The following is a 23,457-nucleotide window of genomic DNA, read 5'->3' as shown; positions in this document are numbered from 1 at the left end:
GCATGCTTTAAAATTGCTATCACGAATGACCAGTCAGTGCTACCTGGTAAATTTGTCAATGTAATCAGAAAATAATAAAGGTAATGAGCTGCCAAAAATGGAGAAAACACCTTAGGCAAATATTCTGTGAAACCAAGTGAACAAACAAAACCTGTATATATAACAAAACCCTCTCTTGGATAATTTTCACCCATAGATTCGCCATCTTCCTTTTCTGGAAGTAGAACATAGAATCTGCAATGGAGAAAAAACTGTTCTTGGTTTTCACCATTTGCCTAATCGTAGGGCTCAGCAGTGCCTTGCTGCGTAAGTGCAGACATTTTCAATATTTCTTTATAGTGTGTATTGTGCAGAATATCAAGCAATCTGAGACTATCTAAACTAGGACTAAAAGTGTATATAGGTCTGCTTGGAAATAGGTTCCAATTATTTCAATGAGGTAATAAAGGGGGAGGGATAGTCTTTCTCCTATATCTTGGTGGGTCTGGAAATTTGGATGGAGATGTCTAGAAAAAATATTTTTATGTAGTTTCACTGAGTTTCACTAAGTGTTAAGATAAAGGTTGAGAACTTGGGGGTTTATGTTGGTGTAACTCTGGATTATGTCCCAGTAAGTACTTTGGGGATATTTCACAAAGAGGTATGCAGAACCACAGCTGGCAGGAGGCAGAACTGTAACTTTGTGCCGGGTGTCTGTCATCATGCTGATGGGGGTTGGAAAGAAGAAGCCACTCTGGGTCTGGTGTTGTCTGGCTGGACTTATTCAGTAAGAAAGAAGGGGGAGCCATTGCTCTGCAGAGCTCTAGCATGAATAAGTTGGTGAAGTGTGCTCCCCTGGTATCAAATGGCTCGTTGGCCTTTGAATTCTAAATTCCAGATCTCAGATTCTAAAAGCAGAAAACCTAAATTTGGCAATTGTAATTATCTGTGGACAGTAAGTGATGCACTTTGTTTTATTACTAGAATTTTAAAATTCTATGCCCATACTTACTGTCAGGATTTTGTAATGGAATAAGATTTTTAAAAACTGATATGCCATATTTAAGAATGGTGTAGATTTTCAGGGACAGGTAGAATAGGAACTGGAAGTGATCTTAAGACATCAATGGATTAATAGATCTACAAAGCTTTTATCTGTAGATTTCTCTTTTCACCCTATTTACCTCTAGTCAATCCCTGGTCCTTTCATTTTTTCCCCTTTTAATGGGATGGAATCCATCCTAGTTTTTGGTAACTCCCCCCAAAAATATGTGCTTGTTTGTGTCCATGTTTTAGATGATATGCATTGCTTGAGTGCATCCCCTCCATTATTGACTTAAATGTGTTTAAGCAATGTTTTATCCACTTTTCACATGTGCACAGCTATCCATTGATTTACAGGCTCCAGAGTGCAAAATGAATCCAGCCTATTGACAGTTTAGGAACTGCTGAATTAGATCTGTAACAACGACAACAACAACAAAATACCAGAAGAGATTCTTCACACTTCTTTGGAGACATCCTATCTCTACAGATAGGATGACCTAGAATTCTAGGCCAATGACAGTTCTCTCTTGTTTCAAAGCTTCTAGGGAAAAAATCCTTTATATTTTGGTGATGGGGTGAAACTCTGACAAACTCAGCAGTCTGTGAAAAGTAATATTTTTCCATCTACTAAGACACAAGAAAAGGCAACTCTTGCTTCATGAATTTACAAATTTACAGGCTTACAGGGTATTTCTGAGACTTAAAGTGCACAGAAAGCTATTTACATATTTTAAAATACAAACACATGAAATGTGCAAAAAAGATCAGAAACATAGTTTAGTGAATAGGAGAAAGCTGCATAGATCGGTAAACGGCACAAATAAATATGCAAAACAGAAAATCTTGCAATGAAATATAAAAAAGAGTGGGAAAATGCAGGAAGGACTGAGAGAAATTCAACAAAATTGAGCAATTTTTTTACATCCACAGAATATTTTCAAGCTGCTTCCACAAACATACATTCCACATTATCATAATGTTTATAAATAACTTCCCTTTTTAAAAGAAAGGGGACTTGTATTTGTTAGAAGTTACTGTATGCCCTTGACTATAAGTCGACCTCATGTATAAGTCGAGGACAGGTTTTGGGGCCAAAATTATGCCATGACCCATGGATAAGTCAGGGGTAAAACTTGGAGGATCCTTCAGTGTGTGTATGTGTGCATGCAGCAAGAGGGACTCTAACTGAGGCTTTTTGCTTCAGTGTTTCAGCCTTCGTTTCAGCCTTCACGCCCCAGACCCAGGTGGCAATCAATCACCCAGGACTCTTTCTGCTTGGCTCAAGAGAGAAAGAAACTGCTCTCTCCACCGCATGTGGAAATCTGAAAGAACTATCATATTACCATACTGACCTGTAAAAAAATCGACCTGGGATTTTGGTGTCAATTTTTAGGCATTCATTTTTCGAATTATAGACAAGTATATACAGCACTAGAGCTTCTTTTAGATATTATAGTTTTTCAAGGATACCAACAGACATACCTGCTCCCTATGATATATACAATATGAAATACCACAAGGGCAGATGTGTGTTGTGATTATTTTGTGTCTGAAAATGGACATCTAGGAGTTTCACTTTCTTTCTTTGATTATGCGTCTGAAAATGGAAATCTAGTAACTTCAGTTTCTTTGAATCTTGGGCTTCAAATTGGGTCTTGATCTCATTATTGTGCCCATAATAACAAAGGGGTAAGCATCTGTTCATTAGACGTATACTGTTTCTTTAACAGGTCATTGTATAATTCAAATTGCCATTAGAGGTTACATGTGACCCAGGACACCTATTTAATGAATAAGTTATTAAAATATCAGAATAATGTTTGCAATGAACTGAAAATATTTGAGAGTTCTAGTATTGCAACTAGAATCAGAATTAATGGAGTGATGATGGCAAGCTATTTTATTCTAAATAGGAAGATGCTTGGTGGTATTTAAAGGCTGTGTGGGACTACTTCACAAAAATCAAGTTATTTATGTTTTGCTTTGTTTCAAATAGCTTCGGGACAATGCAATGTTCCAGCAAAGTCAAGACAAAATTGTGGCTACCCAGGCATTGATGAAATCGAATGCAGTGCAAGGCAATGTTGCTTTGATTCAAACACATTTGATGCCCCCTGGTGTTTCAACCCTGTTCCAGTAGATGGTTAGTATATATAAATCATTGCTGGCATATGCTGGTTTTATAAAATTTACGTGTGTGTGGTTACTTGCACACAGAGACAGAGGTGTTTTAGAAGAGTTTAAATTTTAATTATTAAAAGCTCTACAAATTTATACATTAATATAACATTAGCCCATTGTCAGTCTCTGCCCCAAATCAAATAAATGCTCACCCTGTTTTAGGAATTACAACTGCTGTGCTACGCAGTGACCCTGGAATACCAAGCATTCTGTCTGTCTGTATACATATGAACGAAAGGCTTAGCATTGTAACTATTACAAAGATATGTTCAAAGGTATCATCAGAACCACCCTTACCAGCAGAGTTGGGGATTACACTACAGATTCTTTATGAAGATACCTAAATATTTATTAAAACTGTATCTCTCTCTCTCTCTCTCTCTCTCTCTCTCTGTGTGTGTGTGTGTGTGTATTGTGTGCCTTCAAGTTGTTTCCATTTATTATGACCCTAAAGTGAGGTTTTCTTGGCAAGGTTTGTTCAGAGGAGGCTTCTGAGGCTGAGAGAATGTGACTTGATCAAGGTCACAGAGAAGATTTCCATGGCTGAGCAGGGACTTGAACCCTGATCTCCAGAGTCATAGTTCAACACTCACACCACTATACCATACTAGCTCTTGTATCAATTATTTACACACACACACACACACACACACACACACACACACACACACACTTGTATACATATGCACACACACAAAACACAAAATCCTATTCTATACATCAGAGGTGGGAATGATGACGCTCTCCAGATGCTGTTGACCTACAACTCCAGACATTCTTTCCCATTAGCTGTGTTCACTAGGAGTTGATGAAGGCTGTAGATCAACAATGTCTGCAGGGCAACATGAGCACCAGCCCCGTCGTTTACACTCTCTCACACACAATGCTTAAAATGTGACATATAAGCAACTGGACATAAAGAAAAAAATAATAAAATAAGTAGAATTAAGTCAACATTTGGAGGAAGAGATGGGACTCGGTTCATATGAACATGTGAATGAGGTGGAAGATCCATTGGCACAACCTCCTATAAATTAAATGTCTATATTCAGAACTGCCTATGTGCTAAAAAAGAAATGTGCACACCTCTTCAGATGCTGTGAAGCTTTGAGGAATTTGGAAGTGGTCATGGTGATCGGGGATTTAATGTTTCTTCTTCAGCTAATGCCCCCAACCATCCACTGCAAAAGCTGCTATTACAGATGCCTGTAATCATAACACTGTATGTTTTTGTAGCCACAGAAGTGGAAAACACTTGAGTAATGTCACATCACATCATTGCATTGCTTGATGCTGTGGAGAGGAGAGAAAGATGAGATACTAATAGTTATTTCTGTAGATGGCTACTGGTTTTCTTTAGCATTAGTCATCAACTTATATTTCAACACATATATCTATTGTTGCAGCTTAGAAATGTTAAGATGTTCCATCAGATAATTTAAAACTAGGCTTTTTAATTGGGATCAGAAGAGTTCTGACAAAATTAGCTGTATTGCTAACTTTATTCATCTCTTGTCATTTTTATTTATTTTATTTATTCTTTTTATTCTTTTTCTATCTAGAGTGTGTGTTCTAGAATACCCTCATGAAGCCCAACACATTTACCAAGAAGGTACTCGGTAATGGTAGGAAAAAGTGACTTTTCTACATGAAGAAGCTATCCCCAAGACATCTCATCATGATATTTTGTTTCTTGATGATGGCATAACTGCTGAAATCCTGCAGAATATTCTGGCTAATTAATCTGGCTAAACAATGAAAGGAAATTATTGCTTCTCAATCCCATATGTACTGCTCAATGTTTGCCACCTTCCAGGAACAATAAAGCAAAGCAAAATGTGTGCCGTGTTTAATTTCTACTGACCACATGAGAGATATCATTATTATACCCTTGACTGAGAAATAAGTATCTGTAACTGGGCTGGGAGTTATATGTATATGCATTGTCTGCCACTTCTTAAACCCTTCTGGTTCAAACTGGCCAGGATGGAAGGTCTATGGAGCTTATTGCTTGGGCAAATAAGATAGCTTCCCTCTTCCAGCTTGAATTCAGGATCTGAGATGTCCCCAGATGTAATCATACCTAAATCGCCATTGATCTAGTTGGGATTCCACTGCCTGGATGCATCCCGGGTTGAAGCCTCACTCAGCCAGCCAACTTTTGAAGTCGGAAGCTTCCAGACTTCGAAAAAGTGCTGGCTGAGCCAGGCTTCAACCTGGGATGCATCCAGGCAGTGGAATCCCAACTAGATCAGTGGCGATTTAGGTATGATAACATCTGTGTGCATCCCAGATCCTGAATCAAGCCGGAAGAGGGAAGCCATCTTATTTGCCCAAGCGATCAGCTCCTATGTGTGTCTTTTTTCATGCAGAGTAGAGCAAAGTTACTTTTTGGACTAAAAATCCAGTATCAAGATTAGACTAATATTGTGAGATTTTCAGGCTTTCCTCTTAGATCTTGGCCTTCACTGTCTTTGTCATATGAAGCAGGAAAACAAAAGCTCAACAGCAAGTTTGTGGCTTTTAAAAGAAAGAAAGAAAATACTGTCTGAGATGGCTAACCAAACTGAAGTAAGAATTTAATTCAATTAGGGCTTTGTATAGAACCTATTTATCCCAGAAATTGGGGGGGGGGGGGGGGATCCTGAACATATGCAATAATTTACTGAGCTAATGGTTTACCTGCAATGTTTCAGTCTCAGGGTGGGCAATTGCATTGGGGCAGGGTGCCATTCTTCATGCTGCTCAAATGTTCAAGGATCACCTTACATTTTACAGGAGTTTTTAAAGCTAAAATAACATAAAAATTAGCTGACTATAGTTAGAACAGTTAAAAAAACAACAACCATGAAATTAATTCAAATTAATTTTGTTTATTTTTTTTTAAAAAACATATATATATATATAAGGGGGGGAGGGGAAAGAGCAGTCATGAAAAAGTACGAGAATTAGGCATGTGTAGTAGTTTGAATGCTGGATTGTGAATCTGGGAAATCAGGGTTCAAATCCTTGCTTAACCATAAAAACCTACTGGGTTGCCTTAGGTAAGTAACTTTCAAGAAAGCCCCTGCTGAATAATCTTGCCAGGAAAACCCTGTGATATGTTTGCCTTAGGGTCATCATATTCAGAGATGACTTGAAGGCACACAACAACAACAGGCATATACATTATGCATACACATCAATTTACGTTGATGTAAGTGGACTACGTTTCTAAAAATACGAACATTGTAAGGTGGCATCTTCAACAACACATTCATGCATAGCTAAATCAGCAAGGTTGTCTCACTATCAAACAATAGATAGTGAATGTTTCTCATTCCACTTCCAGAGTATAAGTCATTTTACAACAGTGAAAGCATGTTTACCACCAATTACATTCCATATTGCGGTAATATAATTTAAAAGAACATGTGCATCTACAGGTGCCAAATATTTTTGTAATACAAAATGAATATGCTCTAAATTTCCTCTGTTTACACTTGAATACTCTACATATAGAGGGATTTTATGACTGGAATATCAGCTAGTGCTGACATTCATGGTATGCCAGAAATTTCAGAAAACCATTGTTTATGTTCAGATCACTGTCAATGGACTGAAATTTGTAGATATATCCTAATTCATCTATTTCTCATTCTAATCGCCCTTTGAAATTTTGTTTGTTTGTTTGTTCAAGGACTGCAGTCAGGGACGTAGCCAAGTGGGGGTCCGTGGGGTCTGGACCCTCCTTCCATTAGATACAATGAATGGTGTGCACTGCTGCGCCACTGTGCCCAAGCCCCATTATAATGGTGGCACTTGGTCTTGACCCCTGCCCTTTCCAAAATCCCGGCTACACCACTGCTACTGTTCTGAGACCTGAGATAGAAGGTCCAGGAAGGCTAAGATGTACTGAAACTGTTTTTTGTGCATTCCCATTTTTAATATCTGATGGCACAACTAGGTTCTCATGTTACTTTCTGACATTTCTTTTCTGTCCCGAGACCATTTCAGCACAGCAGACCAAGAACTTCCTCTATTCATTTTTATGTAGATCCTGTCTCCCACCTCTGTCTCCTAACTATTTGTGACCATCATTGAAAATGACCTTGTCACAACATTACCATACCCACATGTTTTGCATTTCTATTACTGTTCTCACACATATAATATAAAAATCTATCCACAGGTGCTTTATGTCATACATTTGACAAAGTAGACTGAGTTCACTAAAACTTGTGCTACAAACCTCTTTCAGTTAGTCTCAAAGGTGCTACAAGATCCCTTTGGACACTGATGTGGATTAACATGGCTATGTCTTTAAATACACTTTATTATTATATTAATATTATATTGGCCACAGTCTTACACCAATACATTACATTAAGTTCTGCCAGGCATATCTCTGCCTTTCCACTACCATCCCCCACACATGTGTGCAGCTCTGTCAATTGTGAGCACATGTCTTCATAGTCATTTAGTGGCTGGAGGAAAGCAGATGACACCCAAGCAACATCTGTTTTTTTTGCAGTCTGAAAGACAAGAAGATGTCATCTAACTATTCACCCCACTCTCCCACTTTCCTACCCAGATTTTGGGAATCTTTTTGGTAGAAAGGCAGGATAAATATCCAAACGTAAATAAATAAATTTGGGACTCAAAGCAACTCACATTTAAAAGTACAATTACAAATATACAAAAAGAGAGCATTCAGATAGAATTAAACTATTTGCAGCATTAAAAGCAATCATTCAATAAAAGAATAAAATATAATTTAAAATATTTTGAAAATTCTTAAAACAATTCAGTTATAACAATGCAGCACCCTCTAGTTTGTTCTTTAAAAAACTCTCTATTTTAAAAGCCTATCTGATTTTTCTTTTTAAAAAGTCTTTTAGCCTGCTGTTGGAAAGACAACAGCCTCTCTGGGCTTGGCGTTCCAGAGCCTGGATGTAGCCACTAAGAGGCACTCTCTCATGTCCCTACCATTTGTGTTTGCAATGGTGATGGGATTGAGAGAAAGGCCTCTCTTGATAATCTCAGATCCTGTGCTGGCTCATACACGGAGAGATAGTCTGCTAAATAGCCTACATAGGATTTCGTAGGTTATAATCAGAACTGCCAATATTTTTCAACGTGCTTGAAAAATACTGGCAGCCAGTGGAGCTGTTTAAACAGTGGTGTAGTATGGTCTCTGTAACTTACCCCAGTTAACACTCTGGCTGCAGCACTTTGAATAAGGTGAAATTTCCAAAAAAACTCTTCAAAAGCAGCTTCAGGTAGAGGGTGTTTCAGTAATCCATACAGGATGTAACAAAAGGCTTGTATTACTGTGGACAGGTCCAGCATCTCAAGGAACACGTGCAATTGGCACACAAGATTTAAGTGTGTAAAAGCATTTCTGGCCACTGCTGGAACCTGGACCTCCAGATTTCAGCTGTGTCCAGGAGTATCCCCAAACTGGAAATCTGTGTCTTCAGGAGAGTGTAACCTCTCTAACACAGGCAGAATCCCTATTTCCTCATCTGCCTTCTGACTAAGAGGACCTATGTCTTGTCTGGAGTAAGTTTCAATTTGTTTCCTTTCATCTAGTCCATTACTGGAGTCTGTCCATTATATAGGAGTTTAGGGATCTTCTGCATCTTCTGGCTGATGTCTTCTTCAGTGCCTGTTTTGGGCAATCTCTGACAGCTGACAGGTTGGCTGTGGTGAGGGTCATTGCCAAAGGAAGTACAGGAGATGGCCTTCTACAATGACCTTAAAATGGCATGCAGAGGTGTAACACAAATTTACACCTGTGCTATGTCATTAACTGTATTCTAACTATTTCATGTTACATATTAACTACATTATGTTATTAATAAAATTATATTGTATAGACAATGGGGCAGACAATGTCACCCATTTCTCCAGTGATTATAGTGGATTTAGCAGATTGTCACTGGACTTGGGTTGCAAACTACTCTCTCTCTTTCACATTCTCACACACAAATATAAATATAAATCCTGGGGAGCACTGAAGACTGGGGGCAAGGGAAGGTCCTGGGGGCTTCATGCGATTTGCAGTCTACATTTTGCCCATGTTTATTATAGACTGTTGTTCCCAGATCTGACTTCACTATTGCTTGTTCCTTTCTCTCTGCAGTCTTTGGCTAGAATCCTGTTGTTGCCATATTTATATGTAAGTCAGAGTTACTGGTATGTGCATATCTTGCTTTAGATGCTGCTCAAGGAATATTCCTTAACTCCTTATACAACATCCAACCTTCTCCACATATCTTGCTGTAATGCCAAGGGTTGCTGTTATGTCCATTTACTGGCTAGGGGAGGGATGGAAGCAGTGGCAGATTGGGCACTCCCACCTGCAGTTCTAGAAGAGAAATAAGGTCACTCTGCTGGATGTTCAGAGAGGATTGTCTGGTTTCATCTCCTTCTTTCCTAACATCTTGTCCAATAAACAGACATAAGAACAGCCCTGGAGCTGGAAAGTTGCCATGCGGGAGGGAAGTTGCAGGGAGCTTCACATGCCAAGAATTATAGTCTGAATGCACTGTTGCAGAATCTCAGCCTTTGTTTTAGCAGTGTTGTTGTAGCCCTCACTCACCTTTTTCTATATAAGATGTCTCAGTTGGTAAATAGACAGTTTATCTTCATTTTAGACAGTCTTCAGTATGGATTCCATGGAGTCAACTTACATACAAGCCAATATCCCATGATCTTAGTTTTGTTACCCAGTTTGTTGGATGTTTGTGTAGGTCAGAATCTATAGCACAGACTGGTCTGATGATCAATTTAATTCAAAGGCAATAGTATGTTAATTTTGTTACCCCAAGGTCTAGCCTCCCTGTACCCCTCTCTTTTTAATATCAAGGTGATATTAAAACTGATGTTTAGAGCATGTAGCTGTGAGGGTGCCTCAGTGCAGGGAAACAGCCTTACCGTATATGGAGATCCAGTTAGCTCAGCATGAAGGTGCTCAAGAGCATGTAGAAAAGGATAGAACGCTCAAGATCAGAATCTGCATAATCCCATCACTGATAAGAGAGATAAGGTGATAGACTTTGTGAACAGAAGTCCAAGTACGCTTTCTTCTGGGAACAACACTCCTTTCACTGATTGTCTGGCCATTCATGATTTCCCTTCTCATTCTTTTCTCCTGGAAGCTACCCCACAATCCTGAATTCTGCCCCAGGACCGGTTTTGCCCTGTAAATATGCCTGCAATTCAGTCTTGCTTAAGGTCAGACACTCTGTTGGTATCTTGCTTGATTTCTCAGCATTGCGGCAGTTTGCTGAGCCATTTTCACTTCTCAGTGTCACCTGACTGGAGCTCCACATCTGAAATTGCTACAGTATTGCCACCTGCAACCCCTTAAATTACTATCTGCTACCACTTCCTATATAACTAGTTCTTGGATATATGCAGGAGTAAGTGCTTTTGCATGAATGGTGACTTCCTTTGATTGATAAATAAATCTACAGTATTTTGGAACTTGCACTCTGGAGTTCTGTTTCTTGCAATCACTATACATAGGTTTGCTCCCTACTTTAGTGGCCCAAGCCCTCTCAACTGCTTTCACTTGAGCTAATAAAATTCCTCCATTGACTATTAAATGTGGTGCCCTCCCAGGACCCTGGCATTTTGGGTAACAACTTTTTTGCTCACTAGTTTACTCTGATGTCTCATATCATCATCACTCACTATATCATACCATGAAAGGCTGTGAACAAGTAGGACAAGTCTGTCTTGCTATGGTGCCTTCTGGCTGCAGTCCTATTTTAAAGGATTTTTTGCCATTCAAAAGTACAGAATTTTTACATTGCAAATTGAAGCAACTTTTATAAAGCCATGAAGGCAATCTATCAAATTCCCTGTCCACACAGTTTTCTGTCAGGCAACAGCTTTGTGCTGAACTTTGACATTTTATACAGTGATGTAGATTGTATATTTATTTATTGATCAGATGTTGTACCGGAAGGAAATTGAGTGGAATCTTGATGTCAGGCCAATGGCAAAGATCATGGCCTCCCTTGGTATGTCATGGCATCAGCCACCCCCGATTGTAAACCCTGATGTTTTACGAAAAGTTCTTATAGTATCTGATACTGGGACATTGAACTAGCTAAGCAACACGTAAATTATTTGGGAGGTTTGGGCTTCTGCCCAAGGCCTGAACGATCATGTATAAACAAGCCCTTTGTTCTTTGTTCTTTAAAACATTATGCTTGCATGCTCAGCTCAGGCATGATGTAACATCACAATTGCTAGATCTGCAAACTAAGAGCCTTTATATAAGGAGTAATACTTGGGACGGAAGAAGACAGGAAGTCCTGTGTTACTCCAGCATCCATATTTGCAGGCACCAGAATCAAGCCACATATGTCAAGCATCTCAGCAGTTCACGTAAGATACAAACTTCTTAGTGTTTCTTGATTTCGTCTATGTATTCATTTATGTTAACTGCCAATGTCAGATGTTTCAAATCTATTTCTCATATAATTTTGAAATGTTTTGGGGTAGGTTTATTTATGAGTATGGGAACATTAATCCTTTTTTTTTAAACAGACATTGATCCTAAGATCAATATTACAATGTTTCTCATCTCAGTACATGGAACCTTGTACTCAACCATGGAATGTGTACACGTTTTTCCAATGTTTCACAGATGAAAACTGGAACACATGTGGCTAGGCAATGTCAAAGTGGGATCACGATGGTAAAAGTTATTAATAAGAAAGAATACACATGCTAGGAGAGGCTATCATAGTTTGTTTTTTACCTGAGCCTCCAAGGAAAGTGAAATTCTATTCCCTCCTTTCCTCTCCCCTGTGTTGAGTTAATTCAGTGCAAACTACTTTTGCAATTCCAACACAGTTTGCAGAAACTGAAGAACTTAGTCCAATTAAGGATAAAGGGAGAATGTGAGAGAAGGAAAGAGAAAGTGGTATTTTAAAAGGAGGTGGAAAAGTGGGCGACAGAATTAATTGGGACTGTCAGTGTCAAATGGGGACAGTTGGAGGGTATGTGTGCGTGCTGTTGAACACAAAAGTCTGCATGTACATAATAATAATAATAATAAAATTTTTATTTCTATTTCCTGCCTCTCCCTACGGATCGAGGCGGGATCACATCATTATCAACAATACAAATTACAAGGTGCACAACAGATTAAAAACAACTTTATGTAACAATACTATACAATACAATACTAATCAACCAGCAGTATTGCAGTACGGGAATTAAGCATCTAAATCGTCATCTGTTTCCATATTATCAAATTAGAGTGGGAATATTCAACTATAGCAGGTTGGGTGGATATGCCCGCTGGAAGAGTCCCGTCTTTAATGCCTTCTTAAAGGCTTCTAGTGTGGTAATAAGACGGATCTCTTCCGGTAAGTTGTTCCATAATTTTGGGGCCGCCGCTGTAAATGCTTTATGGGAAGTAGTAATCATTGAATAGATCATCCTTTAATTCTCCAAACAGTTTATCAACACTTTCAAGGCTGACTCAACACCATCTATCTGCTAAAGAAGTAATAGTTTCACCAGAAATGTCACCAGGGTTGGGGTCACCTGGAGCAGTAACTCATGGTGTCACTTACCCCCATTGATCTCTTCCCATACCATGCCATACAGAATCCTTAGTAATGTGTTTTTTTTTACTGAAGTACTCACAAATCATAATTCCCCAATATTACTGAATGTATGGTAATACTTGTGATATAAACAACTACAAAATTATACATTAATTGCAAATCTACTACTCCACCCACCCTAAATTCGATAAAGTGGAAATTAGTAAATGTGACATTTTAAAAAAAAGAATCAAGATTTAAATTTTTAAATTAAAAAATATATTTTTTAATTATATTTGTTTTTTTAAAAACCTGGGACCTCTCCTTTCCAATTCCATTAGGTTTTCCTTAGAACCATTACAAGTCAAAACGACTTGAAGGCCACACAAAAACAATGCATACATATACATAAACGTATTTGTATCTCCTGAACCTGCACCCTCATTTTTTTTTGGGGGGGGGGAGGGCTTGGCTTTATGGCTATAAAACTGAGTAAATTGTGATCTTTAAGGATTGTTATCTTGTTTGGTGTGACAATGAACATGACAACAATAAAGCAAAATAGCATGCACACAGGAATCAAAAGCTCATGCCATCATCTTCTTTCTTTCAGTTGTGTCAAAGGTGCACAAGATCCCTTTATACAGTGGTGCCCCCCGGATACGAAATGATCGTGTTAACAATTTCCGGGAGAAACGAAAGTTAGATTGGAAAAACTGTTCCGGGTTACGATATTTTTTTCGGTTAAAATTATTTCGGCGTGAAATTCAAACGCAAAGCGCTAACGAAAGCCTTTTCGGGTTGCGAAATTATCGGGTTACGAACGGAACGGCGGAACGAATTAATTCGTAACCCGAGGTAGCACTGTATAGGATTTTTTAGACTAACACAGCTAGGTCTTTGCTAAAAAAAGAAAAAACTGATTAGCTTTAGGCTAGTGCAGTGTTGGGCCTGGTTTACTTTATGGGACCCTTTCAGTGTGATAAAGTGCTTATATATGTCATATAGGGCATAAATAATTATGTGTCTTGGGGACTTTCACAGTCTTATTATTATTATTAACCTTATTTATAAAGCGCGTAAATACACAGCGCTGACATACAATCTTTTAGTTAGACGGTTCCCCCTCAGGCTTACAATCTAAGAAGACATGACACAAAAGGAGAAGGAGGGTGGTGGGGAATGGGATCAGGTCCAGCAGTTCTCCACCTCCGAGGCCTGGACAAAGGCAGATGGACTGGAGGAAGCTTGTTTTCTTATTATCTTAATTATGGTAAAAGGAGGCTTCCTGGGTCAGAGAGGGGCTAGCCTCTGGGAATGCTTCTCTAAACATATAGGCCCTGTTACAGACAGGCTAAAATAAAGCTGCTTCGAGGCACTTTGGAGGTACAGTGGTACCCCGGTTACGAAAATAATTCGTTCCGCCGCCGGTTCGTAACCCGAAATCCCGTAAGCCGAAAAAGCCATAGGCGCTATAGGGAAAAGCCGCGATTCGTGCGAAAAAGCGCTAAAAACACCAAAATTTTTTCGTAACCCAAATAACCTCGAACCTGGAACAGTTTTTTTCTATGGATTTTTCGTAACCCGGAAATTTCGTAAGGCGGCGCATTCGTACCCGGGTACCACTATGGTATTTCAATGATGTATATCCTAAAGTCCAAAAGCCGCACCAAAGCCACGCGCCAATCAAGGACTGGGTGCAGCTTTGGTGTGGCTTTTGGACTCTAGGACGCATGCATCATTGAAATACCATATCTCCAAAGACTCGAAGCAGCTTTATTTTTGGCCTGTCTGTAACAGGCCATAGTCTTTATCTCAGTTTTGAAACTGGGTAGAGAAGTGAGGAGGTGTGCTGTGGGGAAGAAGGTTCCAGGAGTAAGGGCAGCAAGCGAGAAGGGACGAATCGGAGGGGGGCAGTGGTAGTCCTACACTGTGACAGAGAACCTTGACTACCAGAGCGGAGGGTGCGTAGGAATGTAAGGAGAAAGAAGGTCCAGATAAGTAAGGAGAGGCCAATCCATGAGGGCTTTGAAAGTCAATAATAAAAGCTTGTACCGGAATGCGGAAGGGGAAGGGGAGCCAATGAAGGGACGATAAAAAGAGGTGAAACATGGTCAAAGCGGTGACGGATGTGACACTACAGCACTGAATACTGGACAGAGATTAAGAGATGGAGGTGTGAAAGAGGAAGTCCGGTCAGAAGGAGGTTAAAATAATCTAGTCACAAAACCATAGGGATGGACTAGAGTCTTGCAGTAGAGGCTAGAGGAATGGACGATCTTGGCAATGTTGTGGAGAAAGAATCTACAGGCCTTGGCGGTGACCTGGATCTGGGAAATAAAACCAGAGAAGTTCAAAAATGAAGCCAAGACGCAGCCTTGATGAACCATTTGAATAGAAGTGTCATCGACAGAACAGAAAAGGAATAGTTGAAGGGTGTTTAGGTGAAAAGACAAGAAGCTGCGCAGTCTTAGACATGTTGAGCTTCAAGCGGCAAAGCCACCCACTGAGAGATGGCAGTCAGACAAGAGAAACTTGCTGTCAACGCATTGTATATAACTCTACTCCCAACTGTAGAGAAAAATGTACTACTGACAAGGGATGAAAGAAAGATGAACATTTGTTTTCCTATTTACTGTTTTCCTCCCTTTTTTGGTAGATGACAAAGAAATGAGCTGATTTATATTTATTTGTATCTGGAAATGGGCATATTTAACATAGTATATATTTCATTTTAGATTGGTAGTATTTAAGAGAATTAAACTTCCAGTTTGGATATAGCAATGGAATCCAAGACATATTGGCTATTTGTTGCTGCCATATGTTTAACATTTTTCTGTCCCCAGAGTAAAGGACATCCACCATGTAAGTATATATTATTTATTAATAAATAAATCAAACCAACTATACTATCTAGCAAATTAACAGTAAAATACAATCCAGTGTAAATTGAAAATAGGATGTTACCCAACTAAAAACTTCATGTTTGCTCTCTATAACTATCTTTATGTATACATGCACATGTCCATGCATGCATGTGTCTGTCTGTCAGCCTATCTGTCTATCATCATTTCTGTTGACAATACAAATATTGGCCAGCTTTTCATCCATGTTGACAGTGGAAGGAAAGGAAACCCTATTGCCTTGTGTAAGATACCAGTCATATAGACAATACCCTGCAGGCATTTTATCTTTTGGTATGTTAGGGTCTAATTGGTATATTAGCATCTAATTGTTTCTAGACTTCAATTGCTTATCTCACCTTAAAGTACAACTTAGCCAGAGTATTAAATGATAATGTGATTACTCTACCAGAGGAACTTGTGGCACTCCAAATGTTGCTGAATTACTACTCCCATTAGATGTGAGCACCGGCCATCTGGCTTGAGCTGATGGGAGCTGTAGTGCAACAACATCTGGAGGACCACAGGTTCTCCACATTTGCTTACCCATATGCTCAACGCATGATACAACTCATAGCTTTCATTTCAATACCCACTACATATTTGATTACTTTGCTGTCATGTGACAAATGTGGTTATATAAACCCTATTAGTTAACATTAACAATGAAATATTCCATGTAATCAACATGATCAGATTAAATCATTGGACGTGTTATTTTCAGTGTTAGTGTACATCAGACTATAATATATTCAAAAACAGAATAAACCACTGAAAATCAAGGAAAACAGACAGTCACTTAACAGCACAATATTACAGTATATTTGTTATTGTTATGTTCCTTCAAGAATTTCTGTCTTATGGTGACCTTAAGGTGACCCTATCATGGGACTTTACTGGCAAGATTTGTACAGAGAGAGTTTGCCTTTGCCTTCCTCTGAGGCTGAGAGAATGTAACTTGCCCAAGGTCACCAAATGGATTTCCATTGTTGGGGGGGATTTAAACTCTGGTTTCCAGAGTCGTAATCCAGTGCTCAAACCACTACACTACACTGTCTACTTAGAAACAATTCCTGTAGAGGTCTCAGAGGTATTTATCTGAAGACTTGGACCCAGATGTTTTTGTTTCTTCCAACAGATGCATGTCAGTGTCTAATGGATGTCAAAGAGCGAAAGAACTGTGATTTCGCTTCCAAAGGTATCACAGCAGAGGAATGCACAGCAAATGGATGTTGCTTTGATTCAACAGTGCCCGACGTCCCGTGGTGCTTCAAACCTTCTGGAGAAAGAGGTAATGCTTTGTGGAAGGTGGGCAGCACCACTAGTCATTTAATTAATCCACGTTTGTGAAATATGAGCAATGCATTGTAGGTGCTGTGTGTTTGTTGAATTTCTTAGAAGAACCAAATGCCTTTTAAGAACTTCAGCCTCACCACATGCTCAACTTTAGAAACAAAAAGAAAAAAAATCTTAGACACACCATGTATTTTTTTTTCTGGGAAAAGGCTTGGTAAAAATGCAGGCAGATTCTAAAAACTTTCTGGGTGATTAAGAGTAAAAAAAGAGATTTAATTGATAGCATTATATCCATACTAGCCCCATATGAGTTTATGTGTTATAACACAGTATTATACTGTTAAGCAATTCATGTCATAGTCTTTCTGTAAAGGAGGATGACCTTACTACAATAGTATACAGTGCTATAATTGGATCATTATGATACCATTCCTAAATATTTGTGTTTTTAAGAGACAAGACAATATTTGGAAGCTGTAAAAAAAATCTTCTAAATTCTGTAATTCCCAAAAACTAAGGAAGTGAGACATTCAGACAGAGCTATTCAGATTGAAGGGACTATTCTGGTTCATGTGATGAGCTTCTTTATCTATTATGAAAATTGTGAGATGGGGTTTATTATGAATAAACACAAAGGCAGCCACACTACCAGCATTCCTTATGAAGCAGCCTTACGTTTCTTCTCTTTTACATCATTCTTGCTAAGTGGGATTTAAGCTAACCGTAGGCTATTTCTTAGTCCAGGTAGAAATCAACAGTGGATTGTGTTAAAATTTCAACAAGCCAACTCTCTGTCTAAATCTGGACTCAACCCAAGTATATACTTTGCTGTTAGCTGAGATTATTAATTAAAAAGCAGAGTTGTAAGATGTCCTTTTCTATAGTTTCACTTCGTTATGCAAAGAAAATGATTGAACCAGAGGCAAGGATGCAGTGCGGTTATGAAGGAATCTCACGTAAGAGGTGTAAAAGAATTGGGTGCTGTTTTGATCCTACAGTTTCTGGTCCATCTATGTGTTTCCATCCACCAGTAAATAATGGTAAGGACTTTATATTAACATTCTCTGATTTTCCCCAATAACTCAAGACGAATTAGATTCTGGCCAATACAGAAACCTGCTAACTTAATTTCTGATAGGAGTAAGCTGGTGTCACAAAAGATAGTATGGTCAAAGCAAACAATCAATAGTATCATTACAAAGACAGTCATGATATCTGAGAACAGGTGGGGGGGGGCAGGGAACGGCACTTGATCTATCATTCCAAAGCCTCACACATCCTATGAACTGTTCAGATCACTAGTAGATAGGAACCATTCCTGTCTCTTTAAAATCCCAGTCAATCCCAATGAAGACTTCTACCATCATGGTGGAAGGTACATATGAAGTAGAGTTCAGGGGGTGGCAGAAGAAGCTGGCATAATTCCTTGACTGACCATTATTTGTTTCTGCCTAAGCCAAAGGATGGAGGATCTTGGGTTCCCCAGATATTTTAGACCACAGTCTTTACAATAGTTTCCCACTGATCTTGCTGGCTGTCACTCCTGGGAGATGAAGCCAACAACATCTGAAGAGGCTAACTTTCCCCACCTGTGGGCTAACAGCTTCTAAAAATTCACACTTTATTCCTGCTCAAAAATAAATAGTTGAATAGATTTGATTAGATGGTTAACAGACTCAGAGGGAAGACAAATCTGAGGAAATAACAGGTGAAGAGCAATAATGTGTCTCACTCTTCTAAACAGTTTCCAAACACTGTCTCATGGACATGAGTGCAAGAGAAGACTGTGGATACCCAGGCATCACAGCTGAGAAATGCCAAGAAAAAGGATGTTGCTTTAATTCATATGTTGTTAGTACTCGATGGTGCTTTCGATCTCTCTCTGACACAGGTAATAATGAAAATGGTTTATAGTAGGAAGATACGGTCTGATGCTTATCATATGGTACAGTTATATCATTATAGAAGTATATTAATCTCACTTTTGCTTCAGTCTTATTGATGATGTTGTGGCTCTCCCAATGTTGTTGTGCTGTAGTGGTTGAGACATTGATTTCCCCCCCTCTCCATGCAGGAAATAAACTGTTAAATAACTCATTTTCTGCTCTGGTTCAGTAACTAGTAAGAAGAACAAGATTTTTAAAGAGAATAGCTGAGTTTCTTGGTCTGCTTCCTATGCTCTACACTCTTGAAATCCTTTATAGATTTGTAAAATAGTGTGATAATGGTGCAATCCTGACCAGTTAAATTTTGGAAGTCATTATTCAGATGCCTTTATTAAATAAGGATGGTCTCTCCTCTGATTTCCTGTGCTACTACATACACAGTGTTATTTTTTAAATGATTTTTAAAAATTATTATTAATTTTATTTTTAAAAAACACAGTAGTGAAATAATGTTGTGTTCTCATGCTTTAATTGCTATTTATTTATTTAAAAATAAATAAGGGGAAACCAATAAAGGAGGCAAACTGGGTAGTGTGAATGGCCAACATTGATGAACTTAAAGTGTAGTAAAGAAAACAATGGAAGTTAAGCCAATAAAGAACAAATATGGTGATGGTGTCAGCATTCAGCTATCTCCATGAACACAGATGAAGTGGGTTTTCAACAGGACAAAACAAAATAATTAGTGTGATGAGCACCTATGTATGAAACAAAGGGGCAGGCAGCATCCACAAGAAAAGAGCAATGTAGGACCCTTAGTAATTTCTTGAGGTTCTCAGGAAAGAGAATGCAAAGAACTGGAAAAAGATAAGAACCTGCATCACTTATTGCAAGATATCATCTATTCATTATCAAACTTGAATTTCTTAGAACAATAAAATTATATTGATTATCTCCTATATGAAAATAATTTCTAATTCAATACACAAAACTAATAGTTTTGAAATAACATGACCCTTTAACACAGGGGTTCCCAACCTGGGGGTCGCGACCTCTTTGGGGGTCACGTGACCTCTTCTTGGTGGTCACCAGGTTGGGATTCCCCCCTGCCTCCCCCTCCTCCCTTTTTCCCTGCGGGTGCCTTCCAAGGCACCTGTGAGGAGAAGGCGAGAGGGCCGGGGTCGCCTCCTCCCCTTCCCTTCTCCCCGCGGGTGCCCTTGAAGGCACTCGGGAGGAGAAGGCGAGAGGGCCGGGTTGCCTTCTCCCCTTGCCCTCTCCCTGCAGGTGCCCTCGAAGGCACCTGGGAGGAGAAAGTGAAAGGGATGGGACTTCAAGCCCCAGCGGCCTTTGCAACCAGAAGTCCCACCCCCTTCTTCCCCGGTGGCCTCTCTGATTGGTTGGAAAGGGGCAGGACATCCGGCCGCAAAGCCCGCTGGGTCCCACCCCTTCCTCGCCTCACAACCAATGAGGGAGGTCGCGGGCGGCTTTCGCCTGGAATGGGGGTCGCGGCCCAACAAAGGTTGGGAACCGCTGCTTTAACATGAGCCTATATTAATTATTTTTTCATCTGTACAACATTATCGCCCCGCCCTGCTTATAGTGCAAGCCTATACATCTTTTCAGTAGTAAGCCCCACTGAGGTGAATGGGACTGACTCATGGTTAAGTTTGCATGTGGTGCACAGATTTTGGAGGCTGTGGATTCACTCTTTATCCTTTAATGCTTTTATAATGTGTTCTTTTGGGGGGGGGTAGTGGTTCTGACATCAAAGGTGACACAGTTGCAGACCTGTCCAGTGGTGTCACTAGGAGGGTGCGGTGGTGTGACTTGAACCAAGTGACACCCCAGAAGAGGTGCACCATCCCCATGTGTGCTCCCTGGCGCTGCTACCCATGGACCACTCCCTGTACCTCGCATGCCACTCTCCATCCTTGTGCATGCTTCCTAACCCTCCCATGCCACTCCCTGTCTTACCATCATCTCCTTTTCCTAATCAGCATAAGGACAGGGCAGCAAGGGGGGCGGGAGTGTGTGCCACCCCTAGAAGCCCTTGCACTCAGCACCCAATGAAACCCAGTGTGGGGATGCCACTGGATCTGTCTGCCATGGCCCACATTCTTTGCTCTCAGAGGAAGACCCAAGAAATTCCTTGCTTCTGCCAGTAGATGGGCTGCAGTTAATGTGTGTGTGTGTGTGTGTGTGTATACACAACTTACATACTGTAAACTATCTGTCTTCAAACAATTTTGCTCTAATTTCATATACATTACAGCCTTTTCTAAGTTGCTCATTAACTTGTGGGCACTTTTTATTTATTTTTTAAAAAGGAGTCATAAAGTCCACTTTGTAACTCTCTTTTCTTTGAAGGACGTGCTAAGATGTGTGGAATGGCACCAAAGAAAAGAGTCCAATGTGGTTATCCTGGCATCTCTGCTGATGAATGCTTGGGAAAAGGATGCTGCTATGAACATTATCAGTATTTGCCTAAGGTCCCATGGTGCTTCGAACCTTCAGAAAAGCAAGACAATTTTTTAGTATGAAGAATGGAAATGGAAAACTTTTAGACTGGTTGCTTTGCAGAAGGAAGGGGTAAAGGATTTCGCTGTCCAATCAATTTTTCCCACAGCTTAGAATGCTACTGCAAATGAGATGTTCATTACATTCCTTATCACTCTTTCCACTGAATAGACAATTAATGTTTGAATTCTAGGAATTGAATTCTTCACTAATTTTCCTCTTGAAGGGAACAAAAAGTAATTTTAGAAATTTTCTTCCTGCTGCTAAAAAGTCTTTGAAAAGGTGTCGTTTTCAAACACTATTCTCAATTAAGGACTTCACTTATTCTACACAAAATTCGTATATGGTTGTTTTGCACAGAGAAAAAAACATTGCGTGCAGAAAAAGCTGTTTGCTACACAGAAAATGCTTCCTATATAAAGCAAATTCTGTACAGAATAAGTCCCAAACTGTGAAGATTCCCCTTAGTCCAAAATTCTTCTTGTTAGGGTTTCTTGGCACACAAGAAGGATGTTTTTCTACCGTTCTTTACATTATTTTTGAATATTGTTTCCATCACTATTACATTCTTGGCGGCATAAATGCCATTTATTTTTGTTATTAGTTACTAATGCTGTTATCATTTCACCCCAGTTTAGAAAAAACCCTCCCAGGTATTTTTCTGCAATCCTTCTTCCTGAAGTCTCTGAAATTATTGATGCATGAACCCCTAGGGGAAAGCACCATTTTGCTGGGGAAAAGGATTACTTGGGGCCTCATTGCCCCAGTCTTAAAAATACCAATTTTTGACAATTGGTGCCATTACAACTTTTACTTTTCTTTGGCCTCTCCATTTTTTATACATACTTGGTCTGAAGATGTGCACACATACTTTGTATTTGATATGATTATCAATTATTTCAACATTTTAGGTTTCCTCTGATGCTGTTTCTTTCTTCTTCAGTTGGAGAAACTTTGGCTTCAGTGTTATTAATAATGAAGAATGTATACAGAGGAGACTCAAAATGTATATTTTAGGCTACTGAGATCAGCCCAGAATCAACAAGTAATTCCAAGGCTAGAGTTATATTGATGTCCAATAACCAAGCAGAAAAATATATGGCATGAAGTAGATCATGATTTTACATCAAATAGATCTATTAGGGATATGACATGTAATAGTTTTCTTACAAGCTTTTACTCTAGTTCTTCCCCAAATTACTAACAAATCGGTGGAGCAACAGCTGGAAAACCAATGTGGGAGTTGGAAGATGTGTCTGACCTATCTCACAAGGATGCTACGATTAAAAAAAATTGGCAGAGAAGAGCCATGCATGCTGTCTTGATCTCTCTGAAAGAACGGTGGAGTACAAATGTAACATTGTAAAAATATGGACTGGGGTGTGAAATTATATCCTGCAAACTGACTGCAGAGAAGAAAGCTCATCATGGTCTCTAGCCTCAAGAAACTCCAATACAGTGAAAATTTTATCTATTATTACTTTTTAATTTATAAGCTCTTAAAATGTTAACCTAAGATACTGAAGGTAAGGGCAATACAGTGGATCCTTGTTATACGCTGGGGTTTGGTTCCAAGATCCCCTGTGTATAACAAAATCCGTGTATGCTCAAGTCCCATTAAGTATAATGACATAGCAAAATGGTGTCCCTAATAAAAATGGAACATCAAGGTAAATTTATACTTTTTTGGAACATTTTCAAACCGTGTATGCTTGAATCCGTATATAAAAAATCCGTGTATAAGAAGGGCCGACTGTATTACCATAAAATGTTTAAGATGAATTTATGAACATACTGTCTATTTCATTTTGTTGTAGCAGTTAATGATAAGGAGGTCTTAGACTGTACTGAAGGCTTCACTTCTGTTTTAGCTCAGCCTTTTCCATCCTGGTGGCTTTCAGATGTTTTGAAACGCTGCTCTCAAAATTTGGAACCATTGACCATGCTTGTTAAAATGGGTATCTGCCAAGCATTGGGTAGTGGAAGCCTTCTTCAAATTAAGTTGTCAGGCAAAACTATGTTCAGTAATATTCTTGTTCACCTTTCTCAGTCATAAGTAAAGCCTTCCAGCTCTGTCTCATATTATAAAAA

At 39.2% G+C, this 23,457-nt stretch overlaps 1 protein-coding gene across 1 annotated transcript in view; it reads left to right on the top strand.

Moving 5' to 3' along the window:
• Nucleotides 1-205: 205 nt before the first annotated feature.
• TFF3 (trefoil factor 3) overlaps nt 206-23,457 on the top strand; it is a 58,630-nt gene continuing 35,378 nt past the window's right edge. Inside the window, exons 1-7 of the mRNA XM_042458388.1 lie at nt 206-306; nt 3,023-3,169; nt 11,362-11,592; nt 16,806-16,958; nt 17,848-18,003; nt 18,708-18,854; nt 21,217-21,388. Of these exons, the coding sequence (XP_042314322.1) occupies nt 240-306; nt 3,023-3,169; nt 11,362-11,592; nt 16,806-16,958; nt 17,848-18,003; nt 18,708-18,854; nt 21,217-21,388 (1,073 nt within the window). The 5' untranslated portion in view covers nt 206-239. The remainder of the gene's footprint in view (nt 307-3,022; nt 3,170-11,361; nt 11,593-16,805; nt 16,959-17,847; nt 18,004-18,707; nt 18,855-21,216; nt 21,389-23,457) is intronic.

Source organism: Sceloporus undulatus, chromosome 3 (assembly GCF_019175285.1).
Source record: "Sceloporus undulatus isolate JIND9_A2432 ecotype Alabama chromosome 3, SceUnd_v1.1, whole genome shotgun sequence".
In the NCBI taxonomy this organism is placed as follows: Eukaryota; Metazoa; Chordata; class Lepidosauria; order Squamata; family Phrynosomatidae; genus Sceloporus; species Sceloporus undulatus.
Note: the sequence above shows the minus strand (reverse complement) of the source record. Positions and strands in the feature narration are given on the sequence as shown.